A 26,756-nucleotide genomic window follows, 5' to 3' on the forward strand; every position below is an offset into this window, starting at 1 on the left:
ACAACAATAGTTCTGGCAACTACAGAAAACATTGATATTTCTCATTGATATTTCACCTTATGGATATAGTTGTTGTTTTGCACAAAATCACGTATGCTTACTTGTTATGAGGGCCTTTCAACTTTTAAGAGTCTTCTAAGAGTCTCTCCAGTACTCTGTGTTTGGTGTGTGACTGTAGAATATTACAGTGTGAATACTTTCTCACCTGCTTTCTCCGGTGTCTCACCTGTTCCTCCTCATGACCTTGTTCACCTGGAAACTCTGTCCATCACTGTGAAGTCTACACTCGTTTGACTGTTCCATAGATATTACAGCTAGCGAGAGGGCAAGTAGCGCCCTCCACACACCGACCATAGAGTTGGCAAGTAGCGCCCTCCACACACCGACCATAGAGTGGGCAAGTAGCGCCCTCCACACACCGACCATAGAGTGGGCAAGTAGCGCCCTCCACACACCGACCATAGAGTGGGCAAGTAGCGCCCTCCACACACCGACCATAGCGTGGGCAAGTAGCGCCCTCCACACACCGACCATAGAGTTGGTTAGAGGGCACACTTGCCACAAAACCTATGCTATCACAGAAGCAATAATGTAAAAGATAGGAGGTGGGCCCTCTTTCCAACTCTATGACAATGACACACACAACCAAGGGTTATGACCTCTGATGGCGACACCTCCAGAAAAATGCTGCTTTTTAATTGGTATTTTTATTTGGTTCAGGAAGCCTTAGGCGGAGCCCCTGCTCAGAAAAAAAGAGAGGAACATCTTTATTGTTGATATATTAAGTCTGAACTACTGTAAGTGCTTGTGCTTTTAAGCAATGAGAGTTTTTCTTATACAGCATTTATATACAGCGTCTATACATACAAACATTCACACTAACATGGGCACTGAAGGCATGACAGTCCGCCTGCAAGCCTCCAATTCTCTTCAGACTTAAAAAAAAGAAAAAAAGAAAGGCAAAGAAGAAAAGAAGAGAAACAAAACAGGCATTAACATGGCATTCCAGAAAGCACAACCTTGCTTCAAGTCAAAAGAAGAAAAGCATGCGTATAGATCTTTGGGCATGGCTTCTGTTTCGGAACGTATATATTGTTTATTCTACATCTTTAAGAGCTATTTTCATCTTGGTTGTATGAGCTGATGTTACATGACAGATGGGGGAATGGAATGTGTAGAAGAAGAAATAAATGCTTTACGGAAAATCTGAAATCTTTAAACTGTCGGAACATTTCGTAAAAACAACAAAACTTGACATCAACAGTGAAGCAAGCAGGAGACATGGCAATCGACTACAATGTGACAGAAAGAAAATCTGACATCTTTCAAATAGTACGACATATTGTGAAGGTACACTTTGAACGCTAGCTACTACACAGGTAATATACTCTAGTACATTCTAGTATCCTAGCTGGTGTTAATGATATTAAGACAGGAGTTAACCCTTAGCAGCCCGCTCTGCAGGTCAGCTCACCTTCTGTAATTGTCACAGACTTATGCACGTAAAGGCTTGTTGCACACAACATGTCCACACCGGTCAAATTCAGATTTTTCAGCCAATCTCAACCAGCTGACATGTGTGAGGTATTAAAGGGTTAATCGTGTACATATTGTCAAAGTGGTCATAGATATTTTTTGTTGTTGTTGAAAATATTTAGTTGTCTTTCATAATGTTTCTTTCACACACAAAATAACATTTCAGTCATGCAATCTGAGGGCACACACTTCGAAACCATTGCACAGACTTCTGTTAAAGGGCAGTTCCTCCACTTTTCAACCTCATATTCATTATCTCCAGCACCATATCAGTGTCTACATGTGTGAAAACGAACACGTTGTTTAGTCTATGATCTGTGGGTAAAAAGATAAGAAGAAAGGTCCTAAAAAAATGCTCCTCTGTGACATCACAGGGTAGGAGTAAACACTTTTTTTAAAACAGTGATTTTCCAAACCTGCAAAGAGTTTCTAGCCAGAGGGATGGTATTTTCTTGATGATGTCATTTGGTATATCTTTTTAACTTGATATTTGTTTTCTACAAAACATAGAAATGGGACGTTTTCACATATAGGGACAATGGTATTGTAATGGAGATAATGAAAATGAGGTTGAAAAGTGGGTGACATCCCCTTTAAGTTGAGCTTTTTGACAGATAACTACCATGAGGTAGTGTTACAGTATTTCATGAGTTGACGGTTTATTGTGTATGGAAGACCTGTTACAGGATAATGCCAGTGATTACTGTTGTAGAATATGAAATGTACAAATGACACATGGACTATTATAAATCAACTGTTTGCACACAGAGCTGGTTTGAGTTATTACTAAGCCATCTATGGAAGGTTTGGTACTGAGTTTTGTAACTGTTGTGTCTTTGCTCATGAAAACATGAAGTACTGTAACTGTTAAAACTGTATTGGATGTTCGTTATGGTTTTAAAATGGGGATAAAGGTGCCGATCAGTGTTGTGGGGTAGATGGGGGGCTGCGGTTCACACACACACACACACACACACACACACACACACACACACACACACACACACACACACACACACACACACACACACACACACACACTCTCCCTCTCTCTGGGGGTGGTCTACTTTTTCTCTACTTCTTCCTGTAGTTGCCCAGCTGGATGGCGGAGCGGTCGAACACACAACGGAAGGTGATGGGCTGCACCTCCCAGTAAGGGACGGGGTTGGAGAACAGGCTGATGCCAGAGTACATGGCCTTCTTGGTATTGTAGCCCGGTGGGCAGAAGTCCTGGGTGCCCACCACCCCTATCTTGTTGCTGTGGAGGTAGATCACCTAGGAACATATCAACCACAATGAGTGGTTAGAGGGAGGGATGTCTGGAAATGAACATTGCATATATAAAAAGGTCATGTATGAAGCTAACACAATTCCTTTTGTTGAATGGCAGAAAATCATTTCTGTGTTAATCAACTTATTAATATTTATTTCATCATCATCATCATGAGATTGATCTGTAATGGTTACACCCTCCTGAGAAAACCCTGTGTGAGGTAGAACATTCATGGACGTGAAGCCTCTACCCATTCTCCCAGGTGTGGCGGGACACCGTGTGTGTCCGGTGGAACCCACCTGGATGTACTTGTGGTCAGGCAGGCCTGCAGGCACGGTGGTCAGGGCATTGTTGTCCAGGTGAAGCTCTCTGAGGTGAGGAACCATGGCCAGAGAACCGTTCTCCACCTGGCTGATCTCATTGTAGCTTAGACCCAGCCTAGGAGATAAACCAGCCAATGGGGAGAGACACAGAATGTGTCAGAGCCAATGGGAAAGAGACATGGTGTGTAAAAGAGCCAATGAGACAGAGGTACAGAAGAAGAGAGATAAAAGAGGGCATGAAGCCCTGAGCTGTCCCTACAAGTCCCAACATACAGAATGTATAAAAACAAATGAGAGAAAGAAAACATCCAATGGGAAAGACACAAACTGGTTTTCTGCCAATGAAAACCATGGGCAGAATGTAGACTAGCAAATGAGAAAGAGGTTTTACTTTTGCCAAGGGATCAACTTCGTAGACAAAATGAAATACTCGCTAGCGAACGTGTTGCCGATCCAGAAAATAATATTTTCAGTGAATCCTGTAGCTCTTCCAAAATAAACTGCCTTGTACTGCATGAAAGGATATTTCTGTTGTTTAGTCTACCTACTTTGGCATGAGTCTTTTCCTGTCCTCCAAGTGGTGATCTTATAAACCAAGCTGTTGATTTTCAGAAACATTGCTTTCATATGCATTTTGTCAAAACTCTCAAACACATAATGATAAATCAACACTCCCAATGTCTCAATGAGAGCCAGAGAATGAGAGACAGAGAGAGAGTGACAGAGTGAGAGAGCTCTGACAGGCACAGCCACAAGGAGTGACAGAGAACCAGAGGTTGGGTTGTCTGAGTGAGTCTGTCTGGTTGGTTTAGATCTGGTACTGATGTATACCTCTTTCTCAAGCCCTGGCGTCTTTCCACAAATACAGCAGTGGACTCCAATTGCAGAACGCACTCAGCGTTGAGCAGAGTGGACAACTGAGTGATGACGAAGGAAGAGAGAGAGAGAGAGAGAGAGAGAGAGAGAGAGAGAGAGAGAGTGAGATAGAGAGACAGAGAGAGACACCGAGAGAGAGAGACAGAGAGACAGAGAGAGAGGGAGAGAGAGAGAGAGACAGAGACACAGAGAAACAGAGGACACAGAGAAAGACACAGAGAGACACACAGAGAGAGAGAGACAGTACTAGCAGCAGAGTACAGGGCGGACAGGGAGTTTTGGACATGCTGCCTCAGTCTAACCTCCCCAGTGATTGAGACGATGTGGTACAAAAAACACTAGTGGCATTAATGCCAAGAAGCACCGCATCAATTCAAATACTCCTTATATGACTGAATTGGTGACTACCCAGGATTGTTGCTGAGGTTTGAAATACATACCAGGGTGTGTGTGTGTGTGTGTGTGTGTGTGTGTGTGTGTGTGTGTGTGTGCGGGGCACTGTTGTCTAGAGATGACCCAATATCCCACTACAGGACTACTTATGAAGTGTTGACCCACTCATCCAATACAGTGAAGAAGAATACTGTAAGCATGCTTTGTCCTCGTCAAGAGCATTTATCAACAGTTTAAAAAAAAAAACGTTTTTGAAACATTGAGTAGAAACATCTTTACTTAGCCAGGTTCTTGAGGCCCTTCAGGTTGTCCGCCTGCACCTTGGTGATCTTGTTGCTGTCCAGGTGGAGCTCGGAGAGGGAGGAGGGCAGACCTGGCAACCCACAGGAGAGAGACAGTGACGAGAGGACAAACAACCGGGGAAACCACAGCAGTTATGGTGAGGGGAAGGTAAGTGGTTAAAGTCTACGTGCAGTATGCCAGTAAGACTCTGAATCCATACTAAGTCTAATGCATCTGAAATGGCACCTTAATCCCTAGTGCACTACTTTTGACTAGGTAATAGTGCACTATAGGGGATAGGATGCAAACTCAGATGCAGCCTCTAACACCCAGAGGCCTATCCTTCATCCCTTCTATTCCTATTAAAGCATTAGATTAGAGGATCTCTCTCTGAGTACTATTCGATCTGAACTGGTTGCCAGATTCCCACAATAGACCAGATAACATTCATCTTACACGCCTTTGAATTAATATGCTGTTTTAGTTTTCCTGTCTAGGATCCACACTGTAACCATTGTTCAGTGGAGCCTATGAATCCAAATGTGCATTCTTGCAGTGCAAGATGATTGATGATTTTGGCTGTGGTCGATTGAGTAAGAGATTCTCGCTGTTAACTTGAATTCCTTTGTTTTAGCTGGAGCTATTGAGCTGTGTATTCAAACCAGTCCTGGTTGAACATAGAGATTCAGGCCCTGCACTGTAAAAAATAATCTTATGTTGATTCAACGTACAATTGAAAGGCATTAAGTTGCAATTGTGAGTTTGCTCAACAAAATGTTCACACACCAACTATTGTAGTGAGTTTGCTCAACAAAATGTTCACACACCAACTATTGTTGTGAGTTTGCTCAACAAAATGTTCACACACCAACTATTGTTGCGAGTTTGCTCAACAAACATTTTCACAATCCCATTGCAGCTGGTTGCCTTAGAATTATACAGTATGTTGAATACATCTTTTGTTGTTGTAGTGTGGTCAAAATCCTTACAGCCATCCTTTATTGAAATGACATGTTATTTTCCATATTCTTTAGTTGGATCCTCACAGTGAAATGATCTGACATGGCTGGATAGGTGAAAGCTATGTAATGGATCTCATACCTAGCCTTGTGTTAGATTTCCTATGATCCCTTCAAGGGACTGGAAGGAAGGATGATTTGTGATGGGGTGACCAGAGAGGGCAGTACCTTTGGGGATCTCTGTCAGGTTGGTGTCTGCAATGCGGATGTATGAGACCTTCTTCAGGGCCCCGAATGCCCCAGCCTCAACCCCTGCACTCTTCAGGGGGTTGGAGCCGAGCTCTGGAAAGAGAAGGAGGGAGAGAGAGACAGACAGAGAGACAGAGAGATAATTAAGGGAGATGGAGTATTAAGAGACAGAGGGAGCAGAAATAAAGAGAGGGCGAGAGAGAGATAGACAGAGAGGAAGATAAATAGAGGTAGACAATCAGGGGAGGAGACAGAAAAGAAAACAGAGAAAAAAAAGGCCCATTAACCACATTCCAGTCCTGGTGTGTTACGGGAATCTCAACCTGACTCATGTATAAACATGGTTTGCGGCCAGCGTGGGCTATTGTCCATAAGCCCTGTCTCCCTCATCCTTTAGCCTCGCTGGATTGGCCGATTTGTCACACTGGGGATATAATCTGAGGATCAGTGTGTTTTAGGGCATACCGCTCCTGTCCTTCAGCTATGCTGTAATGAGACACTTTACATTCTGAGAGGGAATGTAACACACACCAGAATAGAGACATTATAAATAAATGTATACATGTGCACACACACACACACACACGCACGCACACACACACACACACACACACACACGCACACACACACACACACACACACACGCACACACTCTGTCACTCTCTCTGCTGCTGGCACCCTCAAATTCCACTCTCCACTCTGCAAGCAATGAACCAACCCTTCCTCTCTGTAGGCGAATGCTGGCACTCTCTAAACACTGACACGTTGTAATTCATGGTTACACAACACTTTGATCATCAGTCTCTGACTGTAATGTTTTAGTGTACTTTTTAGCTGAAAACTTGTTAACTTGCTCCTGTCATATTGCTACTATACAGTCAATTAAGGAAACATGTTCAAGTGACTGTGTGTACGGTATATGTGTGTAAAGGATTAGACTAGTTCTATCGTTTGGAATTTGAGTACAGAACAAGGGATGGGTTGAGTTTACCATGCACCCATGGTGCAAAGCAAGGGCACAAAATATCTGAAAGATTTCTAATAGTATTTGAACCCAGGTCTGGTTCATACCCATGACGATGACCTGGGCCATGCCCTCGAAGGAGGCCTTCTTGATCTTAGTGATCTCGTTCTCGTGGATGCGAAGCTCCTGCAGGCTCTTGGGCATGTTGGCGGGCATTTCCTTGAGGTGGTTCTTGGAGAGGTAGAGGCGCTGCAGCTTGCCCAGGGGAAGGAAGGCCTTGGGGTGGATTGTGGTGATCTGGTTGTTCACCAGGATCAGGGTCTGGGGAGATTGGAGAGAGAACGATCCCTGTTATATTTAAGCTAACGCTAATGTGTATGTTTTGCTAATTATAATTTATATGTTTATGCTAATTTTAATTAGTATGTTTGTGGTAATGCTAATTACTATGTTGATATTTATGCTAATGTACAATTGGGCAACTGCTTTTTCTATTTGAGATTGCTTTTGAGATAGCTTTTTCTATTTGAGATTGCTTTTGAGATTGCTTTTTCTATTTGAGATTGCTTTTTCTATTTAAGATTGCTTTTGAGATTGCTTTTTCTATTTGAGATTGCTTTTGAGATTGCTTTTTCTATTTGAGATTGCTTTTTCTATTTGAGATTGCTTTTGAGATTGCTTTTTCTATTTGAGATTGCTTTTTCTATTTGAGATAGCTTTTTCTATTTGAGATAGCTTTTTCTATTTGAGATTGCTTTTTCTATTTGAGATTGCTTTTGAGATTGCTTTTTCTATTTGAGATTGCTTTTTCTATTTGAGATTGCTTTTGAGATTGCTTTTTCTATTTGAGATTGCTTTTTCTATTTGAGATTGCTTTTGAGATTGCTTTTTCTATTTGAGATTGCTTTTTCTATTTGAGATTGCTTTTTCTATTTGAGATAGCTTTTTCTATTTGAGATAGCTTTTTCTATTTGAGATTGCTTTTGAGATAGCTTTTTCTATTTGAGATTGCTTTTGAGATTGCTTTTTCTATTTGAGATAGCTTTTTCTATTTGAGATTGCTTTTGAGATAGCTTTTTCTATTTGAGATTGCTTTTGAGATTGCTTTTTCTATTTGAGATTGCTTTTGAGATAGCTTTTTCGATTTGAGATTGCTTTTGAGATTGCTTTTTCTATTTGAGATTGCTTTTGAGATTGCTTTTTCTATTTGAGATAGCTTTTTCTATTTGAGATTGCTTTTTCTATTTGAGATAGCTTTTTCTATTTTTTCTATTTGAGATAGCTTTTTCTATTTGAGATTGCTTTTTCTATTTGAGATTGCTTTTTCTATTTGAGATAGCTTTTTCTATTTGAGATTGCTTTTTCTATTTGAGATAGCTTTTTCTATTTGAGATTGCTTTTTCTATTTGAGATAGCTTTTTCTATTTGAGATAGCTTTTTCTATTTGAGATAGCTTTTTCTATTTGAGATAGCTTTTGAGATTGCTTTTTCTATTTGAGATAGCTTTTTCTATTTGAGATTGCTTTTGAGATAGCTTTTTCTATTTGAGATTGCTTTTGAGATTGCTTTTTCTATTTGAGATTGCTTTTGAGATAGCTTTTTCGATTTGAGATTGCTTTTGAGATTGCTTTTTCTATTTGAGATTGCTTTTGAGATTGCTTTTTCTATTTGAGATAGCTTTTTCTATTTGAGATTGCTTTTTCTATTTGAGATAGCTTTTTCTATTTTTTCTATTTGAGATAGCTTTTTCTATTTGAGATAGCTTTTTCTATTTGAGATAGCTCGCTACATTATAATGCAATATATCACATTAGCAATGTGTTACTCTGAAATTTGTTTCGTGACTGGCTACTTTAATGTGGCTACAACTTCCCGTGGGTGTATTTGATCATTGTTTATGTGTGTAAAATGAAGTAATTGAAGGCAGACTTTTCATTATATCATAGTGAGGTTGCAAAAATTGCTTCACAAACAGACTGGACTATTTTAGGCTATTTTGTACTAGTCGACGAGCATCTTAAACACTTGACATCAACAAAATACGATGTTCTAGACCTATTGCAGACTGTTTGATTACATTTCCCAAGTATGGACTGACTCAATTGAACGTATCCAAGGTAACTGAAATGTGAGATTGTTTTTTAACGTCTGTTCAGTAATCCCAACACACCCTTGGACCTAGTCTGAAAGAGCACAGGCGCCAGGGTTGTTGTGATTGGAGGCAATTTCTGAGAAATTTCGCAAGAGAAATTGCTGTGTCTCTAGTGGACCGTTCCTTACTCAAGGCTGCAGACGGGGGTGGAAGAATGGAGAATACAGCAAATTCCCCCTGGAGAGAACAACTAATGTACAGGGGTGGAAATAGTGTGGGCCGTTTCACAGAGGTAGGCTATTTATTACAGGTCAGAAAGCTATACACGTGTAGAGAGGTCACGCGATGGCCCAGAGGAGAATAGTTTCCATGGCACATTGGTACCTGGATTCCTGTGGTTAAAACAAATGTTTACAGTGCTGTTTCCTTTGGTAGACTATTTTTAGGATCTTTGATCCGAGTTAAACATGTTAGTTAAACATGTTAGTGGTTTGGAATGTGATCAGGAAATCAGCATTCCAAAAAAGAGTATACACACACACACACACACACACACACACACACACACACACACACACACACACACACACACACACACACACACACACACACGCACACATACACACGCACACACACACACGCACACACACACACACATTAAGTGTTTAGTAGACATATTGAGTGTTTAGTGGACATATTGAGTATTTAGTGTACATATTGAGTGTTTAGTGGAAATATCAAGTGTTTAGTGGACATATTAAGTGTTTAGTGGACATATTAAGTGTTTAGTGGACATATTGAGTATTTAGTGTACATATTGAGTGTTTAGTGGAAATATTGAGTGTTTAGTGGACATATTAAGTGTTTAGAGGACATGTTGAGTATTTAATGGATATACAGTATTAAGTGTTTAGTGGACATATTGAGTATTTAGTGGATATACAGTATTAAGTGTTTAGTGGACATATTGAGTGTCTAGTGGACATATTAAGTGTTTAGTGGACATATTAAGTGTTTAGTGGACATATTGAGTATTTCGTGGACATATTGAGTATTTTGTGGATATACAGTATTAAGTGTTTAGTGAACATATTGAGTGTTTATTGGATATACAGTATTAAGTGTTTAGTGGACATATTTAGTGTTTAGTGGACATATTGAGTGTTTAGTGGACATATTGAGTGTTTAGTGGACATACAGTATTGAGTTTTTAGTGGACATATTGAGTGTTTAGTGGACATATTGAGTTTTTAGTGGACAAATTGAGTGTTTAGTGGACATATTGAGTTTTTAGTGGACATGTTGAGTGTTTTGTGGACATTCTGAGTGTTTAGTGGATATATTTGAGTGTTTAGTGGACATATTGAGTTTTTAGTGGATATTTTAAGTGTTTAGTGGACATATTGAGTGTTTAGTGGACATATTGAGTGTTTAGTGGACATATTGAGTGTTTAGTGTAAATATTGAGTTTTTAGTGGACATATTGAGTTTTTAGTGGACATGTTGAGTGTTTTGTGGACATTTTGAGTGTTTAGTGGATATATTTGAGTGTTTAGTGGACATATTGAGTGTTTAGTGGACATATTGAGTGTTTGTGGACATATTGAGTGTTCAGTGGGCATACAGCATTAAGTGTTTAGTGGACATATTGAGTGTTTAGTGGACATATTGAGTGTTTAGTGGAGATATTGAGTGTTTAGTGGACATATTGAGTGTTTAGTGGGCATACAGCATTAAGTGTTTAGTGGACATATTGAGTGTTTAGTGGGCATACAGCATTAAGTGTTTAGTGGAAATATTGAGTGTTTAGTGGACATATTGCGTGTTTAGTGGAGATATTGAGTGTTTAGTGGACATATTGAATGTTTAGTGGGCATACAGTATTAAGTGTTTAGTGGACATATTGAGTGTTTAGTGGACATATTGAGTGTTTAGTGGAGATATTGAGTGTTTAGTGGACATATTGAGTGTTTAGGGGGCATACAGTATTAAGTGTTTAGTGGACATATTGAGTGTTTAGTGGACATATTGAGTGTTTAGTGGGCATACAATATTAAGTGTTTAGTGGACATATTGAGTGTTTAGTGGACATATTGAGGGTTTAGTGGACATATTGAGGGTTTAGTGGGCATATTGAGTGTTTAGTGGATATACAGTATTAAGTGTTTAGTGGACATATTTAGTGTTTAGTGGACATATTGAGTGTTTAGTGGACATATTGAGTGTTTAGTGGACATACAGTATTGAGTTTTTAGTGGACATATTGAGTGTTTAGTGGACATATTGAGTTTTTAGTGGACAAATTGAGTGTTTAGTGGACATATTGAGTTTTTAGTGGACATGTTGAGTGTTTTGTGGACATTTTGAGTGTTTAGTGGATATATTTGAGTGTTTAGTGGACATATTGAGTTTTTAGTGGATATTTTAAGTGTTTAGGGGACATATTGAGTGTTTAGTGGACATATTGAGTGTTTAGTGGACATATTGAGTTTTTAGTGGACATATTGAGTTTTTAGTGGACATATTGAGTTTTTAGTGGACATGTTGAGTGTTTAGTGGACATGTTGAGTGTTTAGTGGATATTTTAAGTGTTTAGTGGACATATTGAGTGTTTAGTGGACATATTGAGTGTTTAGTGGGCATACAGCATTAAGTGTTTAGTGGACATATTGAGTGTTTAGTGGACATATTGAGTGTTTAGTGGGCATACAGCATTAAGTGTTTAGTGGACATATTGAGTGTTTAGTGGGCATACAGCATTAAGTGTTTAGTGGAAATATTGAGTGTTTATTGGACATATTGCGTGTTTAGTGGAGATATTGAGTGTTTAGTGGACATATTGAGTGTTTAGTGGGCATACAGTATTAAGTGTTTAGTGGACATATTGAGTGTTTAGTGGACATATTGAGTGTTTAGTGGAGATATTGAGTGTTTAGTGGACATATTGAGTGTTTAGTGGGCATACAATATTAAGTGTTTAGTGGACATATTCAGTGTTTAGTGGACATTGAGTGTTTGTGGACATATTGAGTGTTTAGTGGGCATACAGCATTAAGTGTTTAGTGGACATATTGAGTGTTTAGTGGACATATTGAGTGTTTAGTGGACATATTGAGTGTTTAGTGGACATATTCAGTGTTTAGTGGACATTGAGTGTTTGTGGACATATTGAGTGTTTAGTGGGCATACAGCATTAAGTGTTTAGTGGACATATTGAGTGTTTAGTGAACATATTGAGTGTTTAGTGGATATACAGTATTAAGTGTTTAGTGGACATATTTAGTGTTTAGTGGACATATTGAGTGTTTAGTGGACATATTGAGTGTTTAGTGGACATACAGTATTGAGTTTTTAGTGGACATATTGAGTGTTTAGTGGACATATTGAGTTTTTAGAGGACAAATTGAGTGTTTAGTGGACATATTGAGTTTTTAGTGGACATGTTGAGTGTTTTGTGGACATTTTGAGTGTTTAGTGGATATATTTGAGTGTTTAGTGGACATATTGAGTTTTTAGTGGATATTTTAAGTGTTTAGTGGACATATTGAGTGTTTATTGGACATATTGAGTTTTTAGTGGACATATTGAGTTTTTAGTGGACATGTTGAGTGTTTAATGGACATATTGAGTGTTTAGTGGACATATTGAGTGTTTAGTGGACATATTGAGTGTTTAGTGTAAATATTGAGTTTTTAGTGGACATATTGAGTTTTTAGTGGACATACAGCATTAAGTGTTTAGTGGACATATTGAGTGTTTAGTGGACATATTGAGTGTTTAGTGGAGATATTGAGTGTTTAGTGGACATATTGAGTGTTTAGTGGGCATACAGTATTAAGTGTTTAGTGGACATATTGAGTGTTTAGTGGACATATTGAGTGTTTAGTGGAGATATTGAGTGTTTAGTGGACATATTGAGTGTTTAGTGGGCATACAATATTAAGTGTTTAGTGGACATATTGAGTGTTTAGTGGACATATTGAGGGTTTAGTGGACATATTGAGTGTTTAGTGGACATATTCAGTGTTTAGTGGACATATTGAGTGTTTAGTGGACATATTCAGTGTTTAGTGGACATTGAGTGTTTGTGGACATATTGAGTGTTTAGTGGGCATACAGCATTAAGTGTTTAGTGGACATATTGAGTGTTTAGTGAACATATTGAGTGTTTAGTGGACATATTCAGTGTTTAGTGGACATTGAGTGTTTGTGGACATATTGAGTGTTTAGTGGGCATACAGCATTAAGTGTTTAGTGGACATATTGAGTGTTTAGTGGACATATTGAGTGTTTAGTGGACATATTGAGGGTTTAGTGGACATATTGAGGGTTTAGTGGGCATACAGTATTAAGTGTTTAGTGGACATATTGAGTGTTTAGTGGACATATTGAGTGTTTAGTGGGCATACAGTATTAAGTGTTTAGTGGACATATTGAGTGTTTAGTGAACATATTGAGTGTTTAGTGGACATACAGTATTGAGTTTTTAGTGGACATATTGAGTGTTTAGTGGACATATTGAGTTTTTAGTGGACAAATTGAGTGTTTAGTGGACATATTATGTGTTTAGTGGACATGTTGAGTGTTTAGTGGATATTTTAAGTGTTTAGTGGACATATTGAGTGTTTAGTGGACATATTGAGTTTTTAGTGGACATTTTGAGTGTTTCGTGGACATATTGAGTTTTTAGTGGACATATTGAGTTTTTAGTGGACATGTTGAGTGTTTTGTGGACATTTTGAGTGTTTAGTGGACATATTCAGTGTTTAGTGGACATTGAGTGTTTGTGGACATATTGAGTGTTTAGTGGGCATACAGCATTAAGTGTTTAGTGGACATATTGAGTGTTTAGTGGACATATTGAGTGTTTAGTGGACATATTGAGGGTTTAGTGGACATATTGAGGGTTTAGTGGGCATACACTATTAAGTGTTTAGTGGACATATTGAGTGTTTAGTGGACATATTGAGTGTTTAGTGGGCATACAGTATTAAGTGTTTAGTGGACATATTGAGTGTTTAGTGGACATATTGAGTTTTTAGTGGACAAATTGAGTGTTTAGTGGACATATTATGTGTTTAGTGGACATGTTGAGTGTTTAGTGGATATTTTAAGTGTTTAGTGGACATATTGAGTGTTTAGTGGACATATTGAGTTTTTAGTGGACATTTTGAGTGTTTAGTGGACATATTGAGTTTTTAGTGGACATATTGAGTTTTTAGTGGACATGTTGAGTGTTTTGTGGACATTTTGAGTGTTTAGTGGATATATTTGAGTGTTTAGTGGACATATTGAGTGTTTAGTGGACATATTGAATGTTTGTGGACATATTGAGTGTTTAGTGGGCATACAGCATTAAGTGTTTAGTGGACATATTGAGTGTTTAGTGGACATATTGAGTGTTTAGTGGATATATTGAGTGTTTAGTGGACATATTGAGTGTTTAGTGGGCATACAGCATTAAGTGTTTAGTGGACATATTGAGTGTTTAGTGGGCATACAGCATTAAGTGTTTAGTGGACATATTGAGTGTTTAGTGGACATATTGCGTGTTTAGTGGAGATATTGAGTATTTAGTGGACATATTGAGTGTTTAGTGGGCATACAGTATTAAGTGTTTAGTGGACATATTGAGTGTTTAGTGGACATATTGAGTGTTTAGTGGAGATATTGAGTGTTTAGTGGACATATTGAGTGTTTAGTGGGCATACAATATTAAGTGTTTAGTGGACATATTGAGTGTTTAGTGGACATATTGAGTGTTTAGTGGACATATTGAGGGTTTAGTGGACATATTGAGGGTTTAGTGGGCATACACTATTAAGTGTTTAGTGGACATATTGAGTGTTTAGTGGACATATTGAGTGTTTAGTGGGCATACAGTATTAAGTGTTTAGTGGACATATTGAGTGTTTAGTGGACATATTGAGTTTTTAGTGGACAAATTGAGTGTTTAGTGGACATATTATGTGTTTAGTGGACATGTTGAGTGTTTAGTGGATATTTTAAGTGTTTAGTGGACATATTGAGTGTTTAGTGGACATATTGAGTTTTTAGTGGACATTTTGAGTGTTTAGTGGACATATTGAGTTTTTAGTGGACATATTGAGTTTTTAGTGGACATGTTGAGTGTTTTGTGGACATTTTGAGTGTTTAGTGGATATATTTGAGTGTTTAGTGGACATATTGAGTGTTTAGTGGACATATTGAATGTTTGTGGACATATTGAGTGTTTAGTGGGCATACAGCATTAAGTGTTTAGTGGACATATTGAGTGTTTAGTGGACATATTGAGTGTTTAGTGGATATATTGAGTGTTTAGTGGACATATTGAGTGTTTAGTGGGCATACAGCATTAAGTGTTTAGTGGACATATTGAGTGTTTAGTGGGCATACAGTATTAAGTGTTTAGTGGACATATTGAGTGTTTAGTGGACATATTGAGTGTTTAGTGGAGATATTGAGTGTTTAGTGGACATATTGAGGGTTTAGTGGACATATTGAGGGTTTAGTGGGCATACACTATTAAGTGTTTAGTGGACATATTGAGTGTTTAGTGGACATATTGAGTGTTTAGTGGGCATACAGTATTAAGTGTTTAGTGGACATATTGAGTGTTTAGTGGACATATTGAGTTTTTAGTGGACAAATTGAGTATTTAGTGGACATATTGAGTGTTTAGTGGGCATACAGTATTAAGTGTTTAGTGGACATATTGAGTGTTTAGTGGACATATTGCGTGTTTAGTGGAGATATTGAGTATTTAGTGGACATATTGAGTGTTTAGTGGGCATACAGTATTAAGTGTTTAGTGGACATATTGAGTGTTTAGTGGACATATTGAGTGTTTAGTGGAGATATTGAGTGTTTAGTGGACATATTGAGGGTTTAGTGGACATATTGAGGGTTTAGTGGGCATACACTATTAAGTGTTTAGTGGACATATTGAGTGTTTAGTGGACATATTGAGTGTTTAGTGGGCATACAGTATTAAGTGTTTAGTGGACATATTGAGTGTTTAGTGGACATATTGAGTTTTTAGTGGACAAATTGAGTGTTTAGTGGACATATTATGTGTTTAGTGGACATGTTGAGTGTTTAGTGGATATTTTAAGTGTTTAGTGGACATATTGAGTGTTTAGTGGACATATTGAGTTTTTAGTGGACATTTTGAGTGTTTAGTGGACATATTGAGTTTTAGTGGACATATTGAGTTTTTAGTGGACATGTTGAGTGTTTTGTGGACATTTTGAGTGTTTAGTGGATATATTTGAGTGTTTAGTGGACATATTGAGTGTTTAGTGGACATATTGAATGTTTGTGGACATATTGAGTGTTTAGTGGGCATACAGCATTAAGTGTTTAGTGGACATATTGAGTGTTTAGTGGACATATTGAGTGTTTAGTGGATATATTGAGTGTTTAGTGGACATATTGAGTGTTTAGTGGACATACAGCATTAAGTGTTTAGTGGACATATTGAGTGTTTAGTGGGCATACAGCATTAAGTGTTTAGTGGACATATTGAGTGTTTAGTGGACATATTGCGTGTTTAGTGGAGATATTGAGTATTTAGTGGACATATTGAGTGTTTAGTGGGCATACAGTATTAAGTGTTTAGTGGACATATTGAGTGTTTAGTGGACATATTGAGTGTTTAGTGGAGATATTGAGTGTTTAGTGGACATATTGAGTGTTTAGTGGGCATACAATATTAAGTGTTTAGTGGACATATTGAGTGTTTAGTGGACATATTGAGCGTTTAGTGGACATTGAGTGTTTGTGGACATATTGAGTGTTTAGTGGGCATACAGCATTAAGTGTTTAGTGGACATATTGAGTTTTTAGTGGACAAATTGAGTGTTTAGTGGACATATTATGTGTTTAGTGGACATGTTGAGTGTTTAGTGGATATTTTAAGTGTTTAGTGGACATATTGAGTGTTTAGTGGACATATTGAGTTTTTAGTGGACATTTTGAGTGTTTAGTGGACATATTGAGTGTTTAGTGGACATATTGAGTTTTTAGTGGACATATTGAGTTTTTAGTGGACATGTTGAGTGTTTTGTGGACATTTTGAGTGTTTAGTGGATATATTTGAGTGTTTAGTGGACATATTGAGTGTTTAGTGGACATATTGAGTGTTTAGTGGACATATTGAGTGTTTGTGGACATATTGAGTGTTTAGTGGAGATATTGAGTGTTTAGTGGACATATTGAGTGTTTAGTGGACATATTGAGTGTTTAGTGGGCATACAATATTAAGTGTTTAGTGGACATATTGAGTGTTTACTGGACATATTGAGTGTTTAGTGGACATTGAGTGTTTAGTGGAGATATTGAGTGTTTAGTGGACATATTGAGGGTTTAGTGGGCATACAATATTAAGTGTTTAGTGGACATATTGAGTGTTTAGTGGACATATTGAGTGTTTAGTGGACATTGAGTGTTTGTGGACATATTGAGTGTTTAGTGGGCATACAGCATTAAGTGTTTAGTGGACATATTGAGTGTTTAGTGGACATATTGAGTGTTTAGTGGAGATATTGAGTGTTTAGTGGACATATTGAGTGTTTAGTGGGCATACAGCATTAAGTGTTTAGTGGACATATTGAGTGTTTAGTGGGCATACAGCATTAAGTGTTTAGTGGACATATTGAGTGTTTAGTGGACATATTGAGTGTTTAGTGTTTAGTGGACATATTGAGTGTTTAGTGGACATATTGAGTGTTTAGTGGACATATTGAGTGTTTAGTGGAGATAGTGAGTGTTTAGTGGACATATTGAGTGTTTAGTGGGCATACAGTATTAAGTGTTTAGTGGACATATTGAGTGTTTAGTGGACATATTGAGTGTTTAGTGGAGATATTGAGTGTTTAGGGGACATATTGAGTGTTTAGTGGGCATACAATATTAAGTGTTTAGTGGACATATTGAGTGTTTAGTGGACATATTCAGTGTTTAGTGGACATTGAGTGTTTGTGGACATATTGAGTGTTTAGTGGGCATACAGCATTAAGTGTTTAGTGGACATATTGAGTGTTTAGTGGACATATTGAGTGTTTAGTGGACATATTGAGGGTTTAGTGGACATATTGAGGGTTTAGTGGGCATACAGTATTAAGTGTTTAGTGGACATATTGAGTGTTTAGTGGACATATTGAGTGTTTAGTGGGCATACAGTATTAAGTGTTTAGTGGACATATTGAGTGTTTAGTGGACATATTGAGTGTTTAGTGGAGATATTGAGTGTTTAGTGGACATATTGAGTGTTTAGTGGGCATACAATTTTAAGTGTTTAGTGGACATATTGAGTGTTTAGTGGACATATTGAGCGTTTAGTGGACATTGAGTGTTTGTGGACATATTGAGTGTTTAGTGGGCATACAGCATTAAGTGTTTAGTGGACATATTGAGTTTTTAGTGGACAAATTGAGTGTTTAGTGGACATATTATGTGTTTAGTGGACATGTTGAGTGTTTAGTGGATATTTTAAGTGTTTAGTGGACATATTGAGTGTTTAGTGGACATATTGAGTTTTTAGTGGACATTTTGAGTGTTTAGTGGACATATTGAGTGTTTAGTGGACATATTGAGTTTTTAGTGGACATATTGAGTTTTTAGTGGACATGTTGAGTGTTTTGTGGACATTTTGAGTGTTTAGTGGATATATTTGAGTGTTTAGTGGACATATTGAGTGTTTAGTGGACATATTGAGTGTTTAGTGGACATATTGAGTGTTTGTGGACATATTGAGTATTTAGTGGAGATATTGAGTGTTTAGTGGACATATTGAGTGTTTAGTGGACATATTGAGTGTTTAGTGGGCATACAATATTAAGTGTTTAGTGGACATATTGAGTGTTTAGTGGACATTGAGTGTTTAGTGGAGATATTGAGTGTTTAGTGGACATATTGAGTGTTTAGTGGGCATACAATATTAAGTGTTTAGTGGACATATTGAGTGTTTAGTGGACATATTGAGTGTTTAGTGGACATTGAGTGTTTGTGGACATATTGAGTGTTTAGTGGGCATACAGCATTAAGTGTTTAGTGGACATATTGAGTGTTTAGTGGACATATTGAGTGTTTAGTGGAGATATTGAGTGTTTAGTGGACATATTGAGTGTTTAGTGGGCATACAGCATTAAGTGTTTAGTGGACATATTGAGTGTTTAGTGGGCATACAGCATTAAGTGTTTAGTGGACATATTGAGTGTTTAGTGGACATATTGAGTGTTTAGTGGAGATATTGAGTGTTTAGTGGACATATTGAGTGTTTAGTGGGCATACAGTATTAAGTGTTTAGTGGACATATTGAGTGTTTAGTGGACATATTGAGTGTTTGTGGACATATTGAGTGTTTAGTGGGCATACAGCATTAAGTGTTTAGTGGACATATTGAGTGTTTAGTGGACATATTGAGTGTTTAGTGGAGATAGTGAGTGTTTAGTGGACATATTGAGTGTTTAGTGGGCATACAGTATTAAGTGTTTAGTGGACATATTGAGTGTTTAGTGGACATATTGAGTGTTTAGTGGAGATATTGAGTGTTTAGGGGACATATTGAGTGTTTAGTGGGCATACAGTATTAAGTGTTTAGTGGACATATTGAGTGATTAGTGGACATATTCAGTGTTTAGTGGACATTGAGTGTTTGTGGACATATTGAGTGTTTAGTGGGCATACAGCATTAAGTGTTTAGTGGACATATTGAGTGTTTAGTGGACATATTGAGTGTTTAGTGGACATATTGAGGGTTTAGTGGACATATTGAGGGTTTAGTGGGCATACAGTATTAAGTGTTTAGTGGACATATTGAGTGTTTAGTGGACATATTGAGTGTTTAGTGGGCATACAGTATTAAGTGTTTAGTGGACATATTGAGTGTTTAGTGGACATACAGTATTGAGTTTTTAGTGGACAAATTGAGTGTTTAGTGGACATATTGAGTTTTTAGTGGACAAATTGAGCGTTTAGTGGACATATTATGTGTTTAGTGGACATGTTGAGTGTTTAGTGGATATTTTAAGTGTTTAGTGGACATATTGAGTGTTTAGTGGACATATTGAGTTTTTAGTGGACATTTTGAGTGTTTAGTGGACATTTTGAGTGTTTAGTGGACATATTGAGTGTTTAGTGGGCATACAGCATTAAGTGTTTAGTGGACATATTGAGTGTTTAGTGGGCATACAGCATTAAGTGTTTAGTGGAAATATTGAGTGTTTAGTGGACATATTGCGTGTTTAGTGGATATATTGAGTGTTTAGTGGACATATTGAGTGTTTAGTGGACATATTGAGTGTTTAGTGGAGATATTGAGTGTTTAGTGGACATATTGAGTGTTTAGTGGGCATACAGCATTAAGTGTTTAGTGGAAATATTGAGTGTTTAGAGGACATATTGCGTGTTTAGTGGAGATATTGAGTGTTTAGTGGACATATTGAGTGTTTAGTGGGCATACAGTATTAAGTGTTTAGTGGACATATTGAGTGTTTAGTGGACATATTGAGTGTTTAGTGGAGATAGTGAGTGTTTAGTGGACATATTGAGTGTTTAGTGGGCATACAGTATTAAGTGTTTAGTGGACATATTGAGTGTTTAGGGGACATATTGAGTGTTTAGTGGGCATACCATATTAAGTGTTTAGTGGACATATTGAGTGTTTAGTGGACATATTCAGTGTTTAGTGGACATTGAGTGTTTGTGGACATATTGAGTGTTTAGTGGGCATACAGCATTAAGTGTTTAGTGGACATATTGAGTGTTTAGTGGACATATTGAGTGTTTAGTGGACATATTGAGGGTTTAGTGGACATATTGAGGGTTTAGTGGGCATACAGTATTAAGTGTTTAGTGGACATATTGAGTGTTTAGTGGACATATTGAGTGTTTAGTGGGCATACAGTATTAAGTGTTTAGTGGACATATTGAGTGTTTAGTGGACATACAGTATTGAGTTTTTAGTGGACATATTGAGTGTTTAGTGGACATATTGAGTTTTTAGTGGACAAATTGAGCGTTTAGTGGGCATACAGCATTAAGTGTTTAGTGGACATGTTGAGTGTTTAGTGGATATTTTAAGTGTTTAGTGGACATATTGAGTGTTTAGTGGACATATTGAGTGTTTAGTGGGCATACAGCATTAAGTGTTTAGTGGACATATTGAGTGTTTAGTGGACATATTGAGTGTTTAGTGGAGATATTGAGTGTTTAGTGGACATATTGAGTGTTTAGTGGGCATACAGCATTAAGTGTTTAGTGGACATATTGAGTGTTTAGTGGGCATACAGCATTAAGTGTTTAGTGGAAATATTGAGTGTTTAGTGGACATATTGCGTGTTTAGTGGAGATATTGAGTGTTTAGTGGACATATTGAGTGTTTAGTGGGCATACAGTATTAAGTGTTTAGTGGACATATTGAGTGTTTAGTGGACATATTGAGTGTTTAGTGGAGATATTGAGTGTTTAGTGGGCATACAATATTACGTGTTTAGTGGACATATTGAGTGTTTAGTGGACATATTGAGTGTTTAGTGGACATATTGAGTGTTTAGTGGACATATTGAGGGTTTAGTGGACATATTGAGGGTTTAGTGGGCATACAGTATTAAGTGTTTAGTGGACATATTGAGTGTTTAGTGGACATATTGAGTGTTTAGTGGGCATACAGTATTAAGTGTTTAGTGGACATATTGAGTGTTTAGTGGACATATTGAGTGTTTAGTGGACATACAGTATTGAGTTTTTAGTGGACATATTGAGTGTTTAGTGGACATATTGAGTTTTTAGTGGACAAATTGAGCGTTTAGTGGACATATTATGTGTTTAGTGGACATGTTGAGTGTTTAGTGGATATTTTAAGTGTTTAGTGGACATATTGAGTGTTTAGTGGACATATTGAGTTTTTAGTGGACATTTTGAGTGTTTAGTGGACATATTGAGTGTTTTGTGGACATTTTGAGTGTTTAGTGGATATATTTGAGTGTTTAGTGGACATATTGAGTGTTTAGTGGACATATTGAATGTTTAGTGGACATATTGAGTGTTTAGTGGAGATATTGAGTGTTTAGTGGGCATACAATATTACGTGTTTAGTGGACATATTGAGTGTTTAGTGGACATATTCAGTGTTTAGTGGACATTGAGTGTTTGTGGACATATTGAGTGTTTAGTGGGCATACAGCATTAAGTGTTTAGTGGACATATTGAGTGTTTAGTGGACATATTGAGTGTTTAGTGGACATATTGAGTGTTTAGTGGACATACAGTATTGAGTTTTTAGTGGACATATTGAGTGTTTAGTGGACATATTGAGTTTTTAGTGGACAAATTGAGTGTTTAGTGGACATATTGAGTTTTTAGTGGACATGTTGAGTTTTTAGTGGACATATTGAGTTTTTAGTGGACATATTGAGTTTTTAGTGGACATGTTGAGTGTTTAGTGGACATATTGAGTGTTTAGTGGACATATTGAGTGTTTAGTGGACATATTGAGTGTTTAGTGGACATATTGAGTTTTTAGTGGACATATTGAGTTTTTAGTGGACATGTTGAGTGTTTTGTGGACATTTTGAGTGTTTAGTGGATATATTTGAGTGTTTAGTGGACATATTGAGTGTTTAGTGGACATATTGAGTGTTTGTGGACATATTGAGTGTTTAGTGGGCATACAGCATTAAGTGTTTAGTGGACATATTGAGTGTTTAGTGGACATATTGAGTGTTTAGTGGAGATATTGAGTGTTTAGTGGACATATTGAGTGTTTAGTGGGCATACAGCATTAAGTGTTTAGTGGACATATTGAGTGTTTAGTGGGCATACAGCATTAAGTGTTTAGTGGAAATATTGAGTGTTTAGTGGACATATTGCGTGTTTAGTGGAGATATTGAGTGTTTAGTGGACATATTGAGTGTTTAGTGGGCATACAGTATTAAGTGTTTAGTGGACATACAGTATTGAGTTTTTAGTGGACATATTGAGTGTTTAGTGGACATATTGAGTTTTTAGTGGACAAATTGAGTGTTTAGTGGACATATTGAGTTTTTAGTGGACATGTTGAGTGTTTTGTGGACATTTTGAGTGTTTAGTGGATATATTTGAGTGTTTAGTGGACATATTGAGTTTTTAGTGGATATTTTAAGTGTTTAGTGGACATATTGAGTGTTTAGTGGACATATTGAGTTTTTAGTGGACATATTGAGTTTTTAGTGGACATATTGAGTTTTTAGTGGACATGTTGAGTGTTTAGTGGACATATTGAGTGTTTAGTGGACATATTGAGTGTTTAGTGTAAATATTGAGTTTTTAGTGGACATATTGAGTTTTTAGTGGACATGTTGAGTGTTTTGTGGACATTTTGAGTGTTTAGTGGATATATTTGAGTGTTTAGTGGACATATTGAGTGTTTAGTGGACATATTGAGTGTTTGTGGACATATTGAGTGTTTAGTGGGCATACAGCATTAAGTGTTTAGTGGACATATTGAGTGTTTAGTGGACATATTGAGTGTTTAGTGGAGATATTGAGTGTTTAGTGGACATATTGAGTGTTTAGTGGGCATACAATATTAAGTGTTTAGTGGACATATTGAGTGTTTAGTGGACATATTGAGGGTTTAGTGGGCATATTGAGTGTTTAGTGGATATACAGTATTAAGTGTTTAGTGGACATATTTAGTGTTTAGTGGACATATTGAGTTTTTAGTGGACAAATTGAGTGTTTAGTGGACATATTGAGTTTTTAGTGGACATGTTGAGTGTTTTGTGGACATTTTGAGTGTGTAGTGGATATATTTGAGTGTTTAGTGGACATATTGAGTTTTTAGTGGATATTTTAAGTGTTTAGTGGACATATTGAGTGTTTAGTGGACATATTGAGTTTTTAGTGGACATATTGAGTTTTAGTGGACATGTTGAGTGTTTAGTGGACATGTTGAGTGTTTAGTGGATATTTTAAGTTTTTAGTGGACATATTGAGTGTTTAGTGGACATATTGAGTGTTTAGTGGGCATACAGCATTAAGTGTTTAGTGGACATATTGAGTGTTTAGTGGACATATTGAGTGTTTAGTGGAGATATTGAGTGTTTAGTGGACATATTGAGTGTTTAGTGGGCATACAGCATTAAGTGTTTAGTGGACATATTGAGTGTTTAGTGGACATATTGCGTGTTTAGTGGAGATATTGAGTGTTTAGTGGACATATTGAGTGTTTAGTGGGCATACAGTATTAAGTGTTTAGTGGACATATTGAGTTTTTAGTGGACAAATTGAGCGTTTAGTGGACATATTATGTGTTTAGTGGACATGTTGAGTGTTTAGTGGATATTTTAAGTGTTTAGTGGACATATTGAGTGTTTAGTGGACATATTGAGTTTTTAGTGGACATTTTGAGTGTTTAGTGGACATATTGAGTGTTTTGTGGACATTTTGAGTGTTTAGTGGATATATTTGAGTGTTTAGTGGACATATTGAGTGTTTAGTGGACATATTGAATGTTTAGTGGACATATTGAGTGTTTAGTGGAGATATTGAGTGTTTAGTGGGCATACAATATTACGTGTTTAGTGGACATATTGAGTGTTTAGTGGACATATTCAGTGTTTAGTGGACATTGAGTGTTTGTGGACATATTGAGTGTTTAGTGGGCATACAGCATTAAGTGTTTAGTGGACATATTGAGTGTTTAGTGGACATATTGAGTGTTTAGTGGACATATTGAGTGTTTAGTGGACATACAGTATTGAGTTTTTAGTGGACATATTGAGTGTTTAGTGGACATATTGAGTTTTTAGTGGACAAATTGAGTGTTTAGTGGACATATTGAGTTTTTAGTGGACATGTTGAGTTTTTAGTGGACATATTGAGTTTTTAGTGGACATATTGAGTTTTAGTGGACATGTTGAGTGTTTAGTGGACATATTGAGTGTTTAGTGGACATATTGAGTGTTTAGTGGACATATTGAGTGTTTAGTGGACATATTGAGTTTTTAGTGGACATATTGAGTTTTTAGTGGACATGTTGAGTGTTTTGTGGACATTTTGAGTGTTTAGTGGATATATTTGAGTGTTTAGTGGACATATTGAGTGTTTAGTGGACATATTGAGTGTTTGTGGACATATTGAGTGTTTAGTGGGCATACAGCATTAAGTGTTTAGTGGACATATTGAGTGTTTAGTGGACATATTGAGTGTTTAGTGGAGATATTGAGTGTTTAGTGGACATATTGAGTGTTTAGTGGGCATACAGCATTAAGTGTTTAGTGGACATATTGAGTGTTTAGTGGGCATACAGCATTAAGTGTTTAGTGGAAATATTGAGTGTTTAGTGGACATATTGCGTGTTTAGTGGAGATATTGAGTGTTTAGTGGACATATTGAGTGTTTAGTGGGCATACAGTATTAAGTGTTTAGTGGACATACAGTATTGAGTTTTTAGTGGACATATTGAGTGTTTAGTGGACATATTGAGTTTTTAGTGGACAAATTGAGTGTTTAGTGGACATATTGAGTTTTTAGTGGACATGTTGAGTGTTTTGTGGACATTTTGAGTGTTTAGTGGATATATTTGAGTGTTTAGTGGACATATTGAGTTTTTAGTGGATATTTTAAGTGTTTAGTGGACATATTGAGTGTTTAGTGGACATATTGAGTTTTTAGTGGACATATTGAGTTTTTAGTGGACATATTGAGTTTTTAGTGGACATGTTGAGTGTTTAGTGGACATATTGAGTGTTTAGTGGACATATTGAGTGTTTAGTGTAAATATTGAGTTTTTAGTGGACATATTGAGTTTTTAGTGGACATGTTGAGTGTTTTGTGGACATTTTGAGTGTTTAGTGGATATATTTGAGTGTTTAGTGGACATATTGAGTGTTTAGTGGACATATTGAGTGTTTGTGGACATATTGAGTGTTTAGTGGGCATACAGCATTAAGTGTTTAGTGGACATATTGAGTGTTTAGTGGACATATTGAGTGTTTAGTGGAGATATTGAGTGTTTATTGGACATATTGAGTGTTTAGTGGGCATACAATATTAAGTGTTTAGTGGACATATTGAGTGTTTAGTGGACATATTGAGGGTTTAGTGGGCATATTGAGTGTTTAGTGGATATACAGTATTAAGTGTTTAGTGGACATATTTAGTGTTTAGTGGACATATTGAGTTTTTAGTGGACAAATTGAGTGTTTAGTGGACATATTGAGTTTTTAGTGGACATGTTGAGTGTTTTGTGGACATTTTGAGTGTGTAGTGGATATATTTGAGTGTTTAGTGGACATATTGAGTTTTTAGTGGATATTTTAAGTGTTTAGTGGACATATTGAGTGTTTAGTGGACATATTGAGTTTTTAGTGGACATATTGAGTTTTTAGTGGACATGTTGAGTGTTTAGTGGACATGTTGAGTGTTTAGTGGATATTTTAAGTTTTTAGTGGACATATTGAGTGTTTAGTGGACATATTGAGTGTTTAGTGGGCATACAGCATTAAGTGTTTAGTGGACATATTGAGTGTTTAGTGGACATATTGAGTGTTTAGTGGAGATATTGAGTGTTTAGTGGACATATTGAGTGTTTAGTGGGCATACAGCATTAAGTGTTTAGTGGACATATTGAGTGTTTAGTGGACATATTGCGTGTTTAGTGGAGATATTGAGTGTTTAGTGGACATATTGAGTGTTTAGTGGGCATACAGTATTAAGTGTTTAGTGGACATATTGAGTGTTTAGTGGAGATATTGAGTGTTTAGTGGACATATTGAGTGTTTAGTGGGCATACAGTATTAAGTGTTTAGTGGACATATTGAGT

The 26,756-nt window shown here is 36.9% G+C and overlaps 1 protein-coding gene across 1 annotated transcript in view; it reads right to left on the reverse strand.

Moving 5' to 3' along the window:
* Positions 1–688: 688 nt before the first annotated feature.
* Positions 689–26,756, reverse strand: part of LOC115128033 (decorin-like) — a 69,643-nt gene continuing 43,575 nt past the window's right edge. Inside the window, exons 4-8 of the mRNA XM_065008375.1 lie at positions 6,963–7,176; positions 5,871–5,984; positions 4,681–4,774; positions 3,109–3,247; positions 689–2,811 (exon numbers count right to left, since the gene is read on the reverse strand). Of these exons, the coding sequence (XP_064864447.1) occupies positions 2,611–2,811; positions 3,109–3,247; positions 4,681–4,774; positions 5,871–5,984; positions 6,963–7,176 (762 nt within the window). The 3' untranslated portion in view covers positions 689–2,610. The remainder of the gene's footprint in view (positions 2,812–3,108; positions 3,248–4,680; positions 4,775–5,870; positions 5,985–6,962; positions 7,177–26,756) is intronic.

Source organism: Oncorhynchus nerka, linkage group LG23, assembly GCF_034236695.1.
Source record: "Oncorhynchus nerka isolate Pitt River linkage group LG23, Oner_Uvic_2.0, whole genome shotgun sequence".
Classification (NCBI taxonomy): domain Eukaryota; kingdom Metazoa; phylum Chordata; class Actinopteri; order Salmoniformes; family Salmonidae; genus Oncorhynchus; species Oncorhynchus nerka.